Source organism: Oncorhynchus tshawytscha, linkage group LG09 (genome assembly GCF_018296145.1).
Source record: "Oncorhynchus tshawytscha isolate Ot180627B linkage group LG09, Otsh_v2.0, whole genome shotgun sequence".
NCBI classification, from domain to species: Eukaryota; Metazoa; Chordata; class Actinopteri; order Salmoniformes; family Salmonidae; genus Oncorhynchus; species Oncorhynchus tshawytscha.
Genome location: NC_056437.1, coordinates 44,952,328 through 44,973,346, shown reverse-complemented (window position 1 = coordinate 44,973,346; position 21,019 = coordinate 44,952,328). Strand labels below are relative to the sequence as shown.

Below are 21,019 nucleotides of genomic sequence, written 5' to 3'. Positions count from 1 at the left end.
TGACAGAGCTCCATCAAAGGTGCATTAACCACCAATGGTTCACACTCCCCCACCAAATCCAAAACCGGGGCTTTAGGCTCCCTGTACAGATGCCATCTGATTCACACTCTGAAAACCGTCCAGAGCCAACCAGGGAGAGTATATCATTCCTGGAATCCAGACTCTGAACACTGCCAGAGAAACCGGAATGAGCCTCACTCTCACTCCTTACTCTAACTCTAACTGCTGCTGCTCTCTCCCAGCAAGCCTCCTGAGTGTGGTTCCACTCCAGGCAAACAGGAGAGCACTTACTTTTCATTGTGAAACTCCATGCATGAGGTTGCAGGTTCAAATTTGTCTGATTAGCCTTTTTGAACTCTTACCACTGGTCCTCTTACCCAAGCAAGGAAGCATTAGCTACACAAGCAGAGCAGAAAGTGCTTAGCTTTCAGCAAACAGAAAAAAACTCAAAGTACGCTCCCCCCACTAGCAGACACCTAAGTCGGAGCTGAATCTCGAGCCCCAGCATCCATTGGCCCGTTTCATTTTTCTTCAGGTGAATAGGATTGGTCGTTGACTTGCCGTAGTATATTATACCAAGTGACCGACTGAAAGGGAACAACTATCTGAATGAAATAAGATGATTAAGCTTAACACTCGCAACAATTATTTGGTAAACTCTAAGCGTGCATTTATAACAGACCTCTAATAAAATACGATACACGTGCCAATTTTGTTTGAAATTGGTTAAGTGAATGCTGAGGTGCTGAGAGAACATAGGGCTGACATGCTGAGGGAACATAGGGCTCAGAAAAGATAGGGCTGAAGGAACATAGGGCTCAGAAAAGATAAGGCTGAGGGAACATAGGGCAGACCCTGTCAGTCTTTCCACTGAGAAACTGACTTCCTTATACTCTTCATTGACCTTGTTCTGAAAAATCACTTTGAAGCAGATTTTAAAAAATAAAATAAAAATGTTTTTTAAAAGACGAAACAAAAGAACTTCGGCTTTGGAATGCAGAGGCCTGTCTGTTACGAATGGTCCCGTGACCCTGGGGGTTGCCAGGTCAGGCGTAACTCAGACAGTGTTGATACGGGGTAGAAGGCTGAAGAATGGCCGCTGTCAGCGAGATGGAGATGAATTAGTGCAGGCCTACGTTAGTGTTAGCCAGGGGGTGGGAGATTGTGAGGAACTGGTTCTGCCAGCATGGCATTTGCCCCTCTCCATGAGCCAGTTGAAACAAATGTCTGTCACCTCGGGCTGACAACAGGAAGTCTCTGTGTTTTGAGGAACTTCCTGTTCCTGTCAGCTGGACGACTTTGATGTGTTTCTAGGTAGCCTAGATTGCCTTTCGCTTGAGAAGCAGAACGAGACATCTGTGGAAACTGGGGGTTGAATACATTTTTAATCACTGTCTAAAAGGGAAGAGGATATTTTTAGTGGATGGAGAACTTAAGCTGTGTTAGCACACTGTACCCTGTTGTCTTTCTTTCTGAGAAAGTATGTCTGAAAAACATATAGCTTACAAAAAAAGAGGATTTATAAAGGGTTCTTTGGCTGTCCCTGTAGGAGACACATTTATTGGTTCCAGGGAGAACCCTTTCAACAAAGAACCTTTAACAATATAACCATTTTCCCCATACAGTCCCTGACAGTTATTTTGATATTCTTGCCACTTTAGAGCATATTTACAAAGGGTGCGAGAAGCTCCAGACTTTTTTTCCATTTAAGTCAATTGTTATGATGCTTGTGAATATCAGTTGGATGAAAGCTTCGCTACAGTTCAGTGTGACAATCACCACACCGACCGACTCCGGATAGTGATGTGCGTATCCCATCGGTAGACGGCCTTAGATACAGAACAGCAGTGTTCCTCTGATTTATTTGTCTAATTAATGATCCAATATTAGTTGAAGTTGTGCTTCAATAAAGAGCTAGAGATGGTTTGTTAACTGAAGGGTATTTAAAAGGCTTGAATGTACAAGAAATCAGAGCCATAGCTTGACAAGCAAGAGCAAAGTCTTCCTTCAGTGGTTATAAAAAAGTGTCTCCTGAACAGATCTGTTACAACTTGACTTAAACCAGGAAGTCAGTAGAGCATGATCTGCTTCTTTCATTCAAGTAGTGTGACATAAACAAGACACATGGCCATAATCAAACACAAATCTGTGTTTCAGCACACACACACAAACTACACACACACACAAACTACACAAACTACACACACACACAAACCACACACACACACACAAACTACACACACACACACACACACACACACACACACACACACACACACACACACACACACACACACACACACACACACACACACACACACACACACACACACACACACACACACTGAATGAGCTGAGGCAGAAGCCCGTGTGTCTCAGTGCAGCCTTATCATCTTTTATGTATTACTTGTATTCCAGTCAAAGTCAAGTCCTTGGTCCCGCATGCCAGCGTTATCACTCTGTGGATCAAGATGGCGCCGCAGGGGAGGGCTGCTGTCTTATCGGTTCTTAAACAACCATGCTATTTCGTTTGTTTTTTAGCAACGTTCGTAACTTGTTTTGTACATAATGTTGCTGCTACCGTTTCTAATGACCGAAAGAGCTTCTGGATATCAGAACTGGGATTACTCACCTCAAATTGGACGAGGAGTTCTTCTTCAATGAGTCGGACGCGAGGGATATACTACAGACTACAGACACCCGACCAGGCCCAGATCCCCGTGATTCGCTGGAAGAGGAAACATAGGTTTTCGCGGGAAGATTTGAGGATGCCTTGTGAGGATCAGGCGACGAGTGGCTAATCTGTCCTTGCCTTCCGTTCTGCTACTTCCAGCTCCGACAGAGATGGCCGCCTCGCTTCGCGGTCCTAGGAAACTATGCAGTATTTTTTTACGTTTTTTTTACGTGTTATTTCTTACATTGGTACCCCAGGTAATCTTAGGTTTCATTACATACAGTCGGGAGGAACTACTGAATATAACGTCAACGTCAACTCACCATCATTATGACCAGGAATATGACTTTCCCGAAGCGGATCCTGTGTTCTGCCTTCCACCCAGGACAATGGATCGGATCCCATCCGGCGACCCAAAACAACGACGCTGTAAAAGGGGCAAACGAAGCAGTCTTCTGATCAGGCCCCAGAGACGGGCACATCGCACACCACTCCCTGAAATCCAAGCAAGGGTAGCATTCCAGAGAGACATCAGAGACTGTAACGTTCTTTGCTTCACGGAAACATGGCTCACTCGAGAGACTCTACCGGAGTCGGTGCAGCCAGCAGGTTTCTTCACGCATCGCGCCGACAGAAACACGCATCTTTCTGGTAAGAAGTGGGGGGGGGGGGTATGCCTTATGATTAACGAGACGTGGTGTGATCATAACAACATACAGGATTCATTCATTGTAGCTGGGGATTTTAACAAGGCTAAACTGAAAACAAGACTCCCTAAATTCTATCAGCATATCGATTGCGCAACCAGGGCTGGTAAAACCCTGGATCATTGTTATTCTAACTTCCGCGATGCATATAAGGCCCTCTACCGCCCTCCTTTCGGAAAATTTGACCACGACTCCATTTTGTTGCTTCCAGCCTACAGACAGAGGCTAAAACAAGAAGCTCCCGCGCTCAGGTCTGTTCAACGCTGGTCCGACCAATCTGATTCCACGCTTCAAGACTGCTTCGATCACATGGATTGGGATATGTTCCGCATTGCGTCCAACAACAACACAACATTGACGAATACGCTGATTCGTTGAGCGAGTTCATTAGAAAGTGCATCGACGATGTTATACCCACAGCAACAATTAAAACATTCCCAAACCAGAAACTGTGGATTGATGGCAGCATTCGCTCGAAACTGAAAGCGCAAACCACTGCTTTTAACCAGGGAAAGGTGACCAGAAACATGACCGAATACAAACAGTGTAGCTATTCCCTCCGCAAGGCAATCAAACAAGCTAAGTGTCAGTATAGAGACAAAGTAGAGTCACAATTCAATGGCTCAGACACAAGAGTTATGTGGCAGGGTCTACAGTCAATCACGAATTACAAAAAGAAAAACAGCCCCGTCGCGGACCAGGATGTCTTGCTTCATTGGCAGGACAGAACAGCAGCCTCTGGTAAGACACGGGGCGGGGGCCCATGCATATTTGTAAACAATAGCTGGTGCACAATATCTAAGGAAGTCTCAAGGTTTGGCCTGCCTGAGGTAGAGTAGCTCATGATAAGCTGCAGACCACACTATCTACCTAGAGAGTTTTCATCTGTATTTTCATAGCTGTCTACATACCACCACAGACCGAGGCTGGCACTAAAACCGCACTTAATGAGCTGTATTCCACAATAAGCAAACAGGAAAACGTTCATCCAGAGTTGGCGCTCCTATTGGCCGGGGACATTATTGCAGGGAAACTTAAATCGGTTTTACCTAGTTTCTATCTGCTTGTTAAATGTACAACCAGAGGGAAAACATTCTAGACCACCTTTACTCCACACACAGAGATGCCTACCGAGCTCTCCCTCTGCCTCCATTTGGCAAATCTGACCATAACTCTATCCTCTTGATTCCTGCTTGCAAGCTTAAAATTAAAGCACGAAGCACTAGTGACACGGTCTATATAAAAGTGATCAGATGAAGCAGATGCTAAACTACAGGAATGTTTTGCTAGCACAGACTGGAATATGTTCCGGGATTCTTCCGATGGCATTGAAGAGTATACCAGATCAGTTACTGGCTTTATCAATAAGTGCATCAAGGACAACATCCCCGCAGTAACTGTACGTACATACACCAACCAGAAGCCATGGATTACAGGCAACATTCGCACTGAGCTTAAGGGTAGAGGTAACGCTTTCAAGGAGCGGGACTCTAACCCGGAAGCTTATAAGAAATCCCGCTGTGCCCTCCGATGAGCCATCAAACAGGCAAAGCTTCAATACAGGACTAAGATCGAATCGTACTACACCGGCGCTGACGCTCGTCTTATATGGCAGGGCTTGCAAACTATTACAGACTACAAAGAGAAGCACAGCCAAGAGCTGCCCAGTGACACAAGCCTACCAGACGAGCTAAATAACTTCTATGCTCACTTTGAGGCAAGTAACACTGAAACATGCATGAGAGCATCAGCTGTTCTGGACGTCTGTGTGATCACGCTCTCCGCATCCAATGTGAGTAAGACCTTTCAACAGGTCAACATTTACAAGGCCACTGGGCCAGATTACCAGGACATGTACTCTGAGCACACGCTGGCCAACTGGCATGTGTCTTCACTGATATTTTCAACCTCTCCCTGTCTGAGTCTGTAATACTAACATGTTTCAAGCAGACCACCATAGGCCCTGAGCCTAAGAACACTAAGGTAACCTGCCTAAATGACTACCGACCCGTAGCACTCACGTCTCTAGCCATGAAATGCTTTGAAAGGCTGGTAATGGCTCAAATCAACACCATTATCCCAGAAACCCTAGACCCACTCCAATATGCATACCGCACCAACGGATCAAAAGATGATGCAATCTCTATTCCACTCCACACTGCCCTTTCCCACCTGGACAAAAGGAACACCTATGTGAGAATGCTATTCATTGACAACAGCTCAGAGTTCAACACCATAGTGCCCTCAAAGCTCATCAACACTCATCAACACTACATGTTACGTTTGTATTTTTGTTCAGTATATATAAAACACAGGTAATCCAATTTTTGACTGCATGGGGCCTTTAAAACCTCTTAAGGATAGGCAGGACGCAAATGTCTCAACTGGCCAATTGCCAGGGGAAATGCAGAGCGCCAGATTCAAATAAAATGCTATAAAATTCAAACTTTCATTAAATAACACATGTAAGATCCTCAATTAAAGCTACACTCATTGTGAATCCAGCCAACATGTCAGATTTTTTAAATGCTTTTCCGCGAAAGAATAAGAAGCTATTATCTGATTGCCTTCACCATCTGCACCGCCAGTGAACAAAGGAGCTAGCATATTACAACTCTGCAGGCGCTGAAATAAAATACATTGCTCAAAAAAATAAAGGAAACACTTAATTAAACAACACAATGTAACTCCAAGTCAATCATACTTCTGTGAAATCAAACTGTCCACTTAGGAAGCAACACTGATTGACAATAAATGTCATATGCTGTTTGGAAATGGAATAGACAACAGTTGGAAATTATAGGCAATTAGCAAGACACCCCCAATAAAGGAGTGGTTCTGAAGGTGGGGACCACAGACCACTTCTCAGTTCCTATGCTTCCTGGCTGATGTTTTGGTCACTTAGGAATGGTGGCGGTGCTTTCACTCTAGTGGTAGCATGAGACGGAGTCTACAACCCACACAAGTGGCTCAGGTAGTGCAGCTCATCCAGGATGGCACATCAATGCGAGCTGTGGCAAGAAGGTTTGCTGTGTCTGTCAGCGTAGTGTCCAAAGCATGGAGGCGCTACCAGGAGACAGGCCAGTACATCAGGAGACGTGGAGGAGGCCGTAGGAGGGCAACAACCCAGCAGCAGGACCACTACCTCCGCCTTTGTGCAAGGAGGAGCACTGCCAGAGCCCTGCAAAATGACCTCCAACAGGCCACAAATGTGCATTTGTCTGCTCAAACGGTCAGAAACAGACTCCATGAGGGTGGTATGAGGGCCCGATGTCCACGGGTGGGGGTTGTGCTAACAGCCCAACACCGTGCAGAACGTTTGGCATTTGCCAGAGAACACCAAGATTGGAAAATTCGCCACTGGCGCCCAGTGCTCTTCACAGATGAAAGCAGGTTCACACTGAGCACGTGACAGACGTGAGAGTCTGGAGACGCCGTGGGGAACGTTCTGCTGCCTGCAACCGGTTTGGCGGTGGGTCAGTCATGGTGTGGGGTGGCATTTCTTTGGGGGGCCGCACAGCCCTCCATGTGCTCGCCAGAGGTAGCCTGACTGCCATTAGGTACCGAGATGAGATTCTCAGACCCCTTGTGAGACCATATGCTGGTGCAGTTGGCCCTGGGTTCCTCCTAATGGCCGACAATGCTAGACCTCATGTGGCTGGAGTGTGTCAGCAGTTCCTGCAAGAGGAAGGCATTGATGCTATGGACTGGCCCGCCCGTTCCCCAGACCTGAATCCTATTGAGCACATCTGGGACATCATGTCTCGCTCCATGCACCACAGACTGTCCAGGAGTTGGCGGATGCTTTAGTCCAGGTCTGGGAGGAGATCCCTCAGGAGACCATCCGCCACCTCATCAGGAGCATGCCCAGGCGTTGTAGGGAGGTCATACAGGCACGTGGAGGCCACACACACTACTGAGCCTCATTTTGACTTGTTTTAAGGACATTACATCAAAGTTGGATCAGCCTGTAGTGTGGTTTTCCACTTTAATTTTGAGTGTGACTCCATGGGTTGATAAATTTGATTTCCATTGATAATTTTTGTGTGATTTTGTTGTCAGCACATTCAACTATGTAAAGAAAAAAGTATTTAATAAGAATATTTCATTCATTCAGATCTAGGATGTGTTATTTTAGTGTTCCCTTTATTTTTTTGAGCAGTGTATAAAACATGCATTACCTTTGACAAGCTTCTTCTTCTTTTGTTGGTCCTTTAAGAGGACCCTTTAGGTTCACCCATTTTGAATATTATATTGTTTTTGTGCATCTCTGAGAGATGTTTGATCGATTTCCTGGGTTTCGCGACTTTTACATCGCGAAACCATCTATCATACATGTCAGATTTCAATACTGGCCGATGTTATAACTCTGGAGGATGTCTTCTCGTGAATGATCCATTGATCATATTTTTGCGATATTCCTACTTTGAGAAATGTGTAATTTAAAGGCGGGTCTAGCCCAAATTTCCTATGTGTCTGCCTCTTTAGTCCAGGGTGCATTGCATGGTGCCGTTGCCAGCGATATTATAGAAAGGAGAAAGGAATACAATGAATGACGGAACGTATAACGCCCCACCCAGCAGACTGTTGACCAATCGTGTTCACTTTGTCATGTAATCACACTCCAAACTGCCCTTTCCCACCTGGACAAAATTAACACTTATGTGAGAATGCTCTTCATTGACAACAGCTCAGTGTTCAACATCATAGTGTCCATAAAGCTCATCACTAAGCTAAGGACCCTTGGACAAACACCTCCCTCTGCAACTGGATCCTGGACTTCCTGACGGGTCACCCCCAGTTGGTTAGAGTAGGCAACAACACATCTGCCACACTGATCCTCAACACAGGGGCCCCTCAGGGGTGCGTTCTTAGTCCCCTACTGTACTCCCTGTTCACCCACAACTGCGTAGCCAAGCACGACTCCAACACCATCATTAGGATTGCTGACGACACAACACTGATCAGCGACAACGATGATACAGACTATAGGGAGGAGGTCAGAGACCTGGCAGTGTAGTGCCAGGTCAACAACCTCTCCCTCAATGTGAGCAAGACAAAGGAGCTGATCGTGGACTATAGGAAAAGGAGGGCCAAACAGGCCCCCATTAACATCAATGGGGCTGTAGTGGAGCGGGTCGAGAGTTTCAAGTTCCTTGGTGTGCACATCACCAACGAACTATCATGGTCCAAACACACCAAGGCAGTCGTGAAGAGGGCATGGTTACACCTTTTCCCCATCAGGAGACTGAAAAGATTTGGCATGGGTCCCTATATCCTCAAAAGGTTCTAAAGCTACGCCATTGAGAGCATCCTGACCGGTTGCATCACCGCCTGGTATGGCAACTGCTCGGCATCCTACATGTACAAACTACCTCAACTAATCTGTACCCCAGGCACATTGACTCGTTACCGGTATCCCCGGTATATAGCCTTTTTATTGTTATGTCATTTTATTGTGTTACCTTTTATTTTTTACTTTAGTTTATTTAGTAAATATTTTCTTAACTCTATTTCTTGAACTGCATTGTTGGTTAAGGGCTTGTAAGTAAGTATTTCACGGTAAGGGATACACGGCGCATGTGACAAATACAATTTGATTTGATTTGTTGTGTGACGAGGTTGCTAAGCTAATCGTCATGCAATCCCTTCTCAAAGTATGTGTTTAAAAATATGTTGAGAAACATGGCTATTTTCCTCAAGTATGTAGTGTCACGATTCCAAAGCTATATGATCCTACGGATAGGATAGCAAGTTAATTATCTTGCCATATCAGAAAATATTTGTAATGTTGTACTTCTTGTTGATTAAGTTTGTGCTAATGTTGAGTTTTTGAGCTAGCACCCAAAAGACTCCCGCTCCTTGACTCTGAATCGCCCATAATGCACTGCATGGACCATTGCTGGGGCGGCATGGTAGCCTAGTGGTTAGAGCGTTGGAATAGTAACTGGAGGGTTGCGAGTTCAAACCCCCGAGCTGACAAGGTACAAATCTGTCGTTCTGCCCCTGAACAGGCAGTTAACCCACTGTTCCTAGGCCGGCATTGAAAATAAGAATTTGTTCTTAACTGACTTGCCTAGTAAAATAAAGGTAAAAAAAAAAAATTGACGTGCCATGGGCAACATTTTCCATCTCATCAAAAGTGTATCTGCCGTTGCGAATGTTACACGGGACCCAAATCGGCTGTGCGTGTGCGCCATCGTGCATGAATGTATTTTGTCCCCACACACCAAATGCGATCACGACACGCAGGTTAAAATATCAAAACAAACTCTGAACCAATTATATTACTTTGGGGAAAGGTCGAAAAGGATTAAACATTTATGGCAATTTAATTAGTTAGCTTGCACTTGCTAGCTAATTTGTCCTATTTAGCTAGCTTGCTGTTGCTAACCTGAAATGCACATGGTCCTCTACTGCAACAATTAATCCACACATAAAAAGGTCAACCGAATCGTTTCTAGTCATCTCTCTTCCTTCCAGGCTTTTTCTTCTCCTGACTTTATATTGCGATTGGCATCTTTCATAAATTAGGTGCATTACTGCCACTGACCTTGTTCGTCTTTCAGACACCCATGTGGGTATAACCGATGAGGAGATGGCACGTGGGTATCTACTTCTATGAACCAATGAGGAGATAGGAGAGGCAGGACTTGCAGCGTGATCTGCCTCAGATATAAAACTGATTTCTATTTTAGCCCGTGGCAACGCAGATGCTCGTTGGCGCGCGCGAGCAGTGTGGGTGCAATAATTTTATAATTTTAATAACATAGATTTCAAATTTTATTTTGCAAGGCTCGCGCATGTGACGCGAGCGGTGTGGTCAGCCTGTTAGACTCCACTATGAGGCACAATCACCTGCAGGTTGAACATAGAAGAGTGGCCAGAAAAAAAGCCATTGCTTAAAGAAAAAAATAAGCTACCCCGTTTGGTGTTCGCCAAAGATTGTAGACTCCTAAATTGATGGTGCAGTTTGTTTAGGCGATTTTACAGCTAACTAGCTACATGTTATTTTACATGTTAATATTGTCTTTGGTATTATTGTGTGTAGCTACATTTGCTAACGTTAGCTAGTTACCTAGCTAGCTAGCCAGTCAGCCCATAGATAGAGAATTGATTAGTGGATTTTGTAGTCGACTTGAGCTGCAACAGGTTTCCACAATGATTTTCCATGTTGCTACCAATCTTATTTTAACGCCAAAATGAAACATTTGCTCACAAAAATCATTATTTTCACATATTAGTGATATTTAACACTACATTAAAATGAATGAGTGGTTTTGGTGGATTCTTTATCCAACAATCATGGACTGAGACAATGGTTTTTCAATCTGTTGATGGCTGATGGACAACGGAGATGATTGACCTTTGTACTTACAGTACGCAACTCATCCAGAACAATGAAATTAGCTAAACCTTTTAAGGACAAAAATGGACAATGATGACTGCATATGCATTTTCAAATGCTTTTATATGTCTCTGGGTGGTCATTCGTGTTACACATTTTTATGATGACTTATCTTATATCTCTTCTCTCAGGAGTCAGGATCCTCTTGGCTGGACAGTGTCCTCGCTCATCTAGCTGACATCATTCTACTGGAGGACACTCCGTCCATCCAGATGGAGGTTGCTGTTCTGGTGAAGGAGTTTCCAGACATACGGTAAAGTTTTCAATCATTTGGGGAATGCAGTATAGAGCACTGTTTAGAAACATTGTACAGTGAACTAATTTGCCAAGTGTCATTCATTGGTCCCCATTTCCTATATACGCAATGCCACAGTACACAGAACCTACATTCCACAGTGCAGTTTCATAAGTGCTGTTTTTGGCATATGGACAAAGGTAGCACAATTTAAGTCCACATATACACTGAGTGTATAAAACATTAGGAACACCTTCCTACTATTGAATTGCACCACCTTTTCCCCTCGGAACAGATTCAATTTGTTGGGGCATGGACTCTACAAGGTGTTGAAAGCGTTCCACAGGGATGCTGGCCCATGTTCACTCCAGTGCTTCCCACAGTTGTCAAGTTGGCTGGATGTCCTTTGGTTAAAATCAAATCAAAATCAAATGTATTTATATAGTCCTTCGTACATCGGCTGATATCTCAAAGTGCTGTACAGAAACCCAGCCTAAAACCCCAAACAGCAAGCAATGCAGGTGTAGAAGCACGGTGGCTAGGAAAAACTCCCTAGAAAGGCCAAAACCTAGAAAGAAACCTATAGAGGAACCAGGCTATGTGGGGTGGCCAGTCCTCATCTGACTGTGCTGGGTGGAGATTATAACAGAACATGGCCAAGATGTTCAAATGTTCATAAATGACCTGCATGGTCAAATAATAATAATCACAGGCAGAACAGTTGAAACTGGAGCAGCAGCACGACCAGGTGGACTGGGGAAAGCAAGGAGTCATCATGTCAGGTAGACCTGAGGCATGGTCCTAGGGCTCATGTCCTCCGAGAGAGAGAAAGAAAGAGAGAAAGAGAGAATTAGAGAGAGCATACTTAAATTCACACAGGACACCGGATAGGACAGGAGAAGTACTCCAGATATAACAGACTGACCCTAGCCCCCCGACACATAAACTACTGCAGCATAAATACTGGAGGCTGAGACAGGAGGGGTCAGGAGACACTGTGGCCCCATCTGATGACACCCCGGACAGGGCCAAACAGGAAGGATATAACCCCACCCACTTTGCCAAAGCACAGCCCCCACACCACTAGAGGGATATCTTTAAAAACCAACTTACCATCCTGAGACAAGGCCGAGTATAGCCCACAAAGATCTCCGCCACGGCACAACACAAGGGGGGCCGCCAACCCAGACAGGAAGATCACATCAGTGACTCAACCCACTCAAGTGACGCACCCCTCCTAGGGACGGTATGAAAGAGCCCTAGTAAGCCAGTGACTCAGCCCCTGTAATAGGGTTAGAGGCAGAGAATCCCAGTGGAAAGAGGGGAACCGGCCAGGCAGAGACAGCAAGGGCGGTTCGTTGATCCAGAGCCTTTCCGTTCACCTTCGTGGACCATTTTTAATACACAAGGAAACTGTTGAGCTTGAAAAACGCAGCAGCGTCATAGTTGTTGAGACACTCAAACCGATGCACCTGGCATACTACCATACCCCGTTCAAAGGCACTTAAATCTTTTCTCTTGCCAATTCACCCTCTGAATGGCACACAATCTATGTCTCAATTGTCTCAAGGCTTTAAAATTATTCTTTACCCTGTCTCCTCCCCTTTATCTACACTGATTGAAGTGGATTTAACAAGTGACATCAATAAGGGATCACACCTGGTCAGTCTATGTCATGGAAAGAGCAGGTATTCCTAAAGTTTTGTGCACTCATTGTAGACTTTCTCTTGACCCAATGGGTCAACACAAGGAAAAGAAGCACGGAAACATACTTATATTAACCCTGCTATTCTTGGAGAGGACCGAGGGGCTGTTTTGAGTGGCAGAGGATGGTTAGCCCCATAAGGTACTGTCCCTGGCCCCTCGGTGTTTGTGTGTTTCATGGGGTCAGCCACTGGACTGCTAGCTGGCAGCGTACCCAATATGTGACGCATGACCCGTGGCCCGGCAGACAGGAAGCTGCTGCGGAGTATTTCCTTTTCCTGCCACCCCACGGGAGACAGTCTGGTGCCACTCTCTGGAATCAAAGGATGGAGCTAAAGCAGGTCAATACGATGTTAACTCATTCAGGCACAAGGAGTGCCTTTTGTTTTCTTGCTCGCAACTCGCCGTTGGTATTTTCAGAGATCAAAGTCTGCAGTCCACCACTGGGACTCCCCCATATGTCCCATATGTCCCCCTCCCCCCCACCAACCACTGTTTAACACCTTTGTTTACAGGCTCAGTCAGTTTCACCCCACCCTTGATTGCTTTGTGAACAAACCCTTCCTCTTGTTCATATTGAAACAATCAGCAAATCAAATCAAACTTAAGTTAAAGTGAATTTAAAATCGCAACACACTTTAAATTAAATGTACTTGGAAAGTCTGGTAGATGTACTGGGTGAAGAAATGTAAGACAATTAAGGTTTTGTCACATCTTTGTTGAATAATGTCTAATTGACGTGAAATACACATCATTTTTTATCAATAGATCAACTGAACATAATAAGTTATGGCCCTTTGCTCTGCATAATTGAATCATGAATCAGCATCAAAACCACTGAAACGCACTAACTCCAGTCTCTATCTCCCTCCCTTTCCTCCCCTTCTCTCCCTCCATCATCCCTGCAGGAAGAAGCACGTCTCCACCCTGCTGAACGTGCGAGGCATGATGCGTCAAGCTGAGCGTGAGGAGATCCTGAACATAGTCCGAGACTTCGAGAGCAGTGGCAGCTCTGCCCTGCTATGCCGGGATCACGCCCTCTTCTCAGACATCCCTGTCACCTCCGAGGTGCACTGCATCAACCTGGGCCTCATCCGCGTTGCCATGACCCTCGCCAACTGGTTCTCAGAGGCCCGGCCTCGACGACACCGCAAGAAAAACCCCAGGAACAGAACAACGCTGCCACTGGAACGCCTGACCGAGGAGAAGGATATGGATGATGATTGACTTCAAGGAAAATTATATGGAGCACATTGGTAGAACAGAGGCTCACCCGTAACACTCATAATTCTGTATCAATGTGTTCATTTGTATGACTAACTAATACTGATGGTGCGTAATGTAATTGTTTGGCTTTCTGCTGTAAATAACATAGGTAGAGGTTTGTTGACAACAATCATATTATGTGCTGCGAGTACTGTGCTGCGACCACTACTGTGGGGCCGAATACTGTGAAACATACTACTAAAAAGAAATTCAAGTCTCCAAAGAAACGTGAAACTATCAAATGCCGTTTTTAATTCATCTGTAAATTGACTTATCACTCATTTAGAGACATTTCAAAGGAATGTGATAAAAAATGACTTGACCTCAGGTATAGCACATACAAGCTCATCTACTGCACCTCGAGCTCAGACGTTTCTTCATGTTTGGAATGAGAACCAGTACACAGTTGCATTGCTTGGATTGATTTTAAGGCATACTTGAAACACAGATTTCGTATCATCTATGAATGTATCACTTCAATGGTTTTGTAAACCTTATTGGGTAACACTTTACATTAAGGCAGTGTTTCTTAATGATGGTCCTGGGGACAGAAAAGGGTGTACATTTTTGTTCTTGCCCTAGCACTTGATTCAACGAATCAACTCATCATCAAGCTTTTCGATGTGAATCAGGTGTGTAAGTGTTGGGGCCAAAACAGACATGTTCACCCCTTTAGGTCCCCAGGACCAGGATGGAGAAATACTGTATTAAGGTATACTTTTATACATAAATAAGTAGTTAATAAACTGTTAATTATTCATTTAACGATAACTTAGAGCTAACTAATGTGTTATAACTGTTTAACTTTTATAACTAACAAAGGGGGTACCTACCTGAACACACCTGAATGGATTCCACCGTAAATGTGTCTTCCACATTTAACCCAACCCCTCTGTATCAGAGAACTCTGAATTTAAGAATAATTTTAAGTACACCTTAATGTAAAGTTTTACCTGTTAAGGTAAAGTGTTACCAAAACTATTCAAACTGTTGTCATCATATTCCAACTAATTATTGTCCAGTTGAATGCTTTGTAGATTCCAATGCAATGTATGACCTATGGATATATATGTTGTTCAATATCTCTTTATTCTATGGGTAATTTAACCTAATCCTAACCTTGTCTTGGATACTGCACAGCTTTTCTCTGCTCTTTCTCTAACTTTGTATTGTTGTTTGATACACATATGTATGGAAATATATATATATATATACATGGTTTGTAAATGTTTTGAACACTCAACTGTGAATGAATATGATCTATTATGTTGCCAAAGAGTAAATAAACCCCCATTGATTGGGTGGATTGAACTAACTTCTCATTTGATAGGGGCATATATTTTGCCATATATAGAAGTACATACTGTATATTTGGTCACGTTTGGGAGCAAACTAATCTTTAAAATACAAAATGTAATGTGCTGAGAAGCATATGTTTGATGACAGAAAAGGTGGTTTCCTGCCCAAGGGAATAATGCTGAACATCTTGAAAACAGCAGTGGTGAACAATACAAACCAAAGGGCAGTCTGACAAACTGATATAGTGTATGAGGAAGGGTATATACTGACTGTACAAAACATTAAGGACACATGTTCTTTCCATGACAGACTGACCAGGTGAATCCAGTTGAGAGCTGTGATCCCTTATTGATGTCACTTGTCACTTAAATCCCTTATTGATGTCACTTAAATCCACTTCAATTGGTGTAGCTGAAGGGGAGGAGACAGGTTAAAGAAGGATTTTTAAGCCTTGAGACAATTGAGACATGGATTGTGTATGTGTGCCATTCAGAGGGTATATTGGCAAGACAAAATATTTAAGTGCCTAGTAGGTGCCAGGCGTATAAGCTTGTGTCAAGAACTGCAACGGTACTGGGTTTTTCACACTAAACAGTTTCCTGTGTGTATCAAGAATACTCCACCATGTGTTATGGCAGCTACTGTATGTCCATTTGGGTTCCACCGTGGCTCCAATATGGTGCTTGATTGCAAAGGGAAGCTGAAGGGTCGTACCTCCAGACTCGTCCGAGGGGATGTTTTGTGGTAAACAAAGGCTACGTGTTGTCTACCGCCGAGGTGGCAAACGGATGCTTTTATTGGAGCCAAGTTTACGCCACGCACTAGGAGGGAACTTCCTTTTTGCTGGTCGGTGTGGGTTCAGCCACGCTGGATCTTTTTCATGCTTTATAAACACTCATGGGCTGTTCAAAACAAGTCAGACAACCTCAGTATGCGTTATGTGCTGTGTATTCTCTTCACACACTCCCTAAATTGGCCTGTATCTCTAAAAGCCTATGTCACTATATGTCTATGTGTAGATTTCTTACCCTTTTCCATGGGAAAATTACAACACATGGCAGAAAATTCTATACTCAGAGCAGATGGTTCACATTGACCACTTGAACCTTGTTTTTCAATGGTGACCAATAGCACACAGTGTCCCATTTACCTACTGTGAGTATTCATGACTCACCTGCACCAGCACGCCTGGTCCTGGAGGGTTGCAGCAGACCAACCAGGGTAAGTTAAAAAAAAAGCTTTCCCTTCACTGGAACTAAGGGGATAGTCCAAACCATGAATAACAGCCTCAGACCATTATTCCTCTTCCACCAAACTTTACAGTTAGCACTATGCATTGGGGCAGGTAGCGTTCTTCTGGCATCCACCAAACCCAGATTCGTCCGTCTGACTGCCAGATGGTGAAACGTGATTCATCACTCAAGAGAATGCGTTTCCACTGCTTCAGAGTCCAATGGCAGTGAGCTTTACACCACTCTAGCCAATGCTTGGCATTGCGCATGGTGATCGCAGGCTTGTGTACGACTGCTTGGCCATGGGAAGCCATTTCATGAAACTCCCGACGAACAGTTATTGTGCTGAAGTTGCTTCCAGAGGCAGTTTGGAACTTGGTAGTGAGGGCTGCAACCGAGGATAAACGATTTCTATGCGCTATGCGCTTCAGCACTCGGCGGTTCTCTTCTGTAAGCTTGTGTGGCCTACCACTTTGCGGCTGAGACGTTGTCGCTCCTATACGTTTCAATTTCACAATAACAGCACTTTCAGTTGACTGGGGCAGCTCTAGCAGGGCAGAAATTTGACGAACTGACCTGTTAGAAAGGTGGCATCCTATGATGGTGCCACGTTGAAAGTCACTGAGCTCTTCAGTAAGACATTTCTACTGACAATGTTTCTATATGGAGATTGCATGGCTGCATGCTCATATTTATACACCTGTCAGCAACGGGTGTGGCTGAAATAGCCAAATCCACTCATTTTAAGGGGTGTCCTCATACTTTTCTATATACAGTACCTTTGGAATTATTCAGACCCATGACATTTTCTACATTTTGTTACATTACAGCCTTATTCCAAAATGGATTTAAAAAATACAAAAAATCTTCAGCAATCTAAACACAATACCCCATAATGACAAAGCTAAAACAGGTTGAGACATTTTTGCAAATGTATGAAAAATAAAAAACAGAAATAGCTAATTTACATAATATTCAGACCCTTTGCTGTGAGACTTGAAATTGAGTTGCATCCTGTTTCCATTGAACATCCTTGAGATATTTCTACAACTTGATTGGAGTCCACCTGTGGTAAATTCAATTTATTGGAGAGGATTTGGAAAGACACACACCTGTCTATATAAGGTCCCACAGTTGACAGTGCATGTCAGAGCATAAACCAAGCTATGAGGTTGAAGGAACTGTCCGTAGACCTCAGAGACAGGATTGCGCCGAGGCACAGATCTGGGGAAGGGTACCAAAAAATGTCTGCATCATGGAAGGTCATCAAGAACACATTGGCCTCCATCATACTTAAATGGAAGAAGTTTGGAACCACCAAATCAAATCAAATGTTATTTGTCACATGTGCCGAATACAACAGGTGTATATCTCACCGTGAAATGCTTACTTAAAGCCCTTTACCAACAATGCAGTTCAAGAAATACAGTTAAGAAAATATTTACTAAATGAACAAAAGTTTTTTTTAAATAATAAAAAAAAAAATTACATAACAATAACGTGGCTATATACAGGGGGATTGACTTGTTATGGCTGCAATCCCATTAACGGGATAATTGTCATCAACAACCGCTGAATTGCATAGCGCTACATTCAATGAATATTACTAAAAATATTTATATTCATGAAATCACAAGTGCAATATAGGAAAACACAGCTTAGCCTTTTGTTAATCCACCTGTCGTGTTAGATTTGGAAAATGTGCTTTACAGCGAAAGCAATCCAAGTGTTTGTGTAAGTTTATCGATCACTCGACAAAACATTAAGTACACTTAGCATCAAGTAGCTGGTCACGAAAATCAGAAATGCAATCAAATTCATTGTTTACCTTAGATGATCTTCGGATGTTTTCACTAACGAGACTCCCAATCACACAACAAATGTTACTTTTGTTCCATAAAGATTATTTTTATATCCAAAATACCTCAGTTTGTTTGACACGTTATGTTCAGAAATCCATGGGAGGCCTCCCGGGTGGCGCAGAGACTGGGTTCGCGCCCAGGCTCTGTCATAACCGGCCACGACCGGGAGGTCTGTGGGGAGATGCACAATTGGCCTAGCGTCGTTAGGAAGGGTTTGGCTGGTAAGGATATCCTTGTCTCATCGCGCACCAGCGATTCCTGTGGTGGGATAGTAGCTACTAACAATTGGATACCTCGAAAAAGGGGTAATTAAAAAAAATAAAGAAATCCAGAGGAAAGAGCAGTCACGACAACTCAGACAAATTCCAAATAGTTTCTGTAATGTCCACAGAAACATGTCAAACGTTTTTTATAATCAATCCTCAGGTTGTTTTTAAAATATATAATCAATAATATATCAACTGCAAATGTCTTTATCAGTAGGAGAGGGAAAAGCAATGGCAACTCTGTTGCACGAGCAAAATTCATGTGACCACTTGACGCGATGTTATCGTTCTGGCTCATTTTTCGAAATAAAAGCCTGAAACTATGTCTGAAGACTGTTGACACCTTGAGCAAGCGATAGGAAAAGGAATCTGGTTGATATCCCTTTAACTAGAGCAAAGGGAGGCTATGGAACATGGAGTTTTCAAAATAGTAGCCACTTCCTGTTGATTTTCCTCAGGGTTTCGCCTGCAATATCAGCTCTGTTATACTCACAGACAATATTTTGACAGTTTTGAAAACTTTAGAGTGTTTTTTATCCAATACTAATAATAATATGCATATATAAGCAACTGAGACTGAGGAGCTGGTCGTTTACAATGGGCACCTTTTCATCCAAGCTACTCAATACTACCCCTGCAGCCATAAGAAGTGAATTGTTCAGCAGTCTTATGACTTGGGGTAGAAGCTGTTAAACTTCTTATGGCTAGGGGTTCCGCTAGCTTTCATACATTCACAAGTGCAATACACCAAATTAAGCTTAACTTCTTGTTAATCTACCCATTGTGTCCGATTTCAAAAAGGCTTTACAGCGAAAGCACAACATATGATTATGTTAGGTCAGAGCCTAGTCACAAAAACACATACATCCATTTTCCAGTCAAAGAGAGGAGTCACAAAAAGCAGAAATAGAGATCAAATTAATCACTAACCTTTGATGATCTTCATCAGAAGGCACTCAAAGGACTTCATGTTAACCAATACATGTATGTTTGTTCGATAAAGTTCATATTTATATCCAAAAATCTGTTTACATTGGCACATTATTGTTCAGTTATGTTGTGCCTCGAAAACATCCGGTGAATTTGCAGAGAGCCCCATCAATTTACAGAAATAGTCATCATAAACTTTAATATAAGATACAAGTGTTGTGCACAGAATTAGAGATATACTTCTCCTTAATGCAACCGCTGTGTCAGATATAAAAAAAACTTTACCGAAAATGCAAACCATGCAATAATCTGAGTACAGTGCTCAGACAACAAAACAAGTCATACAGATATCCGCCATGTTGTGGAGTCAACAGAAGTCAGAAATAGCATTATAAATATTCACTTACCTTTGATGATCTTCATCAGAATACACTCCCAGGAATCCCAGTTCCACAATAAATTTGATTATTGTTTGATTTGTTCGATAAAGTCCATCATTTATGTACAAATACCTCCTTTTATTAGCACGTTCAGTTCACAAATCAAAACTCATGACAAGCGGGCAAGTCCAGGCGAAAGTTCAGAAGAAAAGTCATATTATAGTTCGTAGAAACATGTCAAAGGAAGTATGCTGAAAATGCTGCCCCTTATCCCAAACAGGTTTTAAGAAGCCTTTTGGTCCTAAACTTGGTACTCCGGTACCTCTTGCCGTGCGGTAGCAGAGAGAACAGTCTATGACTTGGGTGACTGGAGTCTTTGACAATTTTTGGGCCTTCCTCTAACACCGCCTAGTATATAGGTCATGATGGCAGGAATCTTGGCCCTGGTGATGTACTGGGCCGTACGTACTACCCTCTGTAGCGCCTTATGTCAGATGCCAAGCAGTTGCCATACCAGGCAGTGATGCAGCCAGTCAGGATGCTCTCGATGGTGCAGTTGTTTAACTTTTTGAGGATCTGGGGACCCATGCCAAATCCTTTCAGTCTCCTGGGGGGGAAAGGTGTTGTTGTGCCCTATTCACAAATGTTTTAGTGTGTTTGGACCATGATCATTCATTGGTTATGTGGACACAAAGGAACTTGAAACTCTCAACCCGCTCAAAGACTCTTCCTATGGCTGGCCACCCGACCAAACTGGGGGAGAAGGGCCTTGGTCAAGGAGGTGACCAAGAACTCGATGATCACTCTGACAAAGCTCTAGAGTTCCTTTGTGCAGATGGGAGATCTTCCAGAAGGACAGCCATCTCTGCAGCACTCCACCAATCATGCCTTTATGGTAGAGTGGCCAGACGGAAGCCACTCTCCAGTAAAAGGCACTTGACAGCCTCCTTGGAGTTTGACTAAAGGCACCTAAAGATTCTCAGACCATGAGAAACAAGTTCCTCTGGTCTGATGAAACCAAGATTGAACTCGTTGGCCTGAATGCCAAGCACCACA

General features: G+C 43.6%; 1 protein-coding gene across 1 annotated transcript in view; it reads left to right on the top strand.

The window, feature by feature from the left end:
• LOC112258019 (exocyst complex component 3-like) overlaps positions 1-15,305 on the top strand; it is a 38,985-nt gene extending 23,680 nt beyond the window's left edge. Inside the window, exons 12-13 of the mRNA XM_024432069.2 lie at positions 10,921-11,042; positions 13,637-15,305. Coding sequence (XP_024287837.1) covers positions 10,921-11,042; positions 13,637-13,955 — 441 coding nt within the window. The 3' untranslated portion in view covers positions 13,956-15,305. The remainder of the gene's footprint in view (positions 1-10,920; positions 11,043-13,636) is intronic.
• Positions 15,306-21,019: the final 5,714 nt, after the last annotated feature.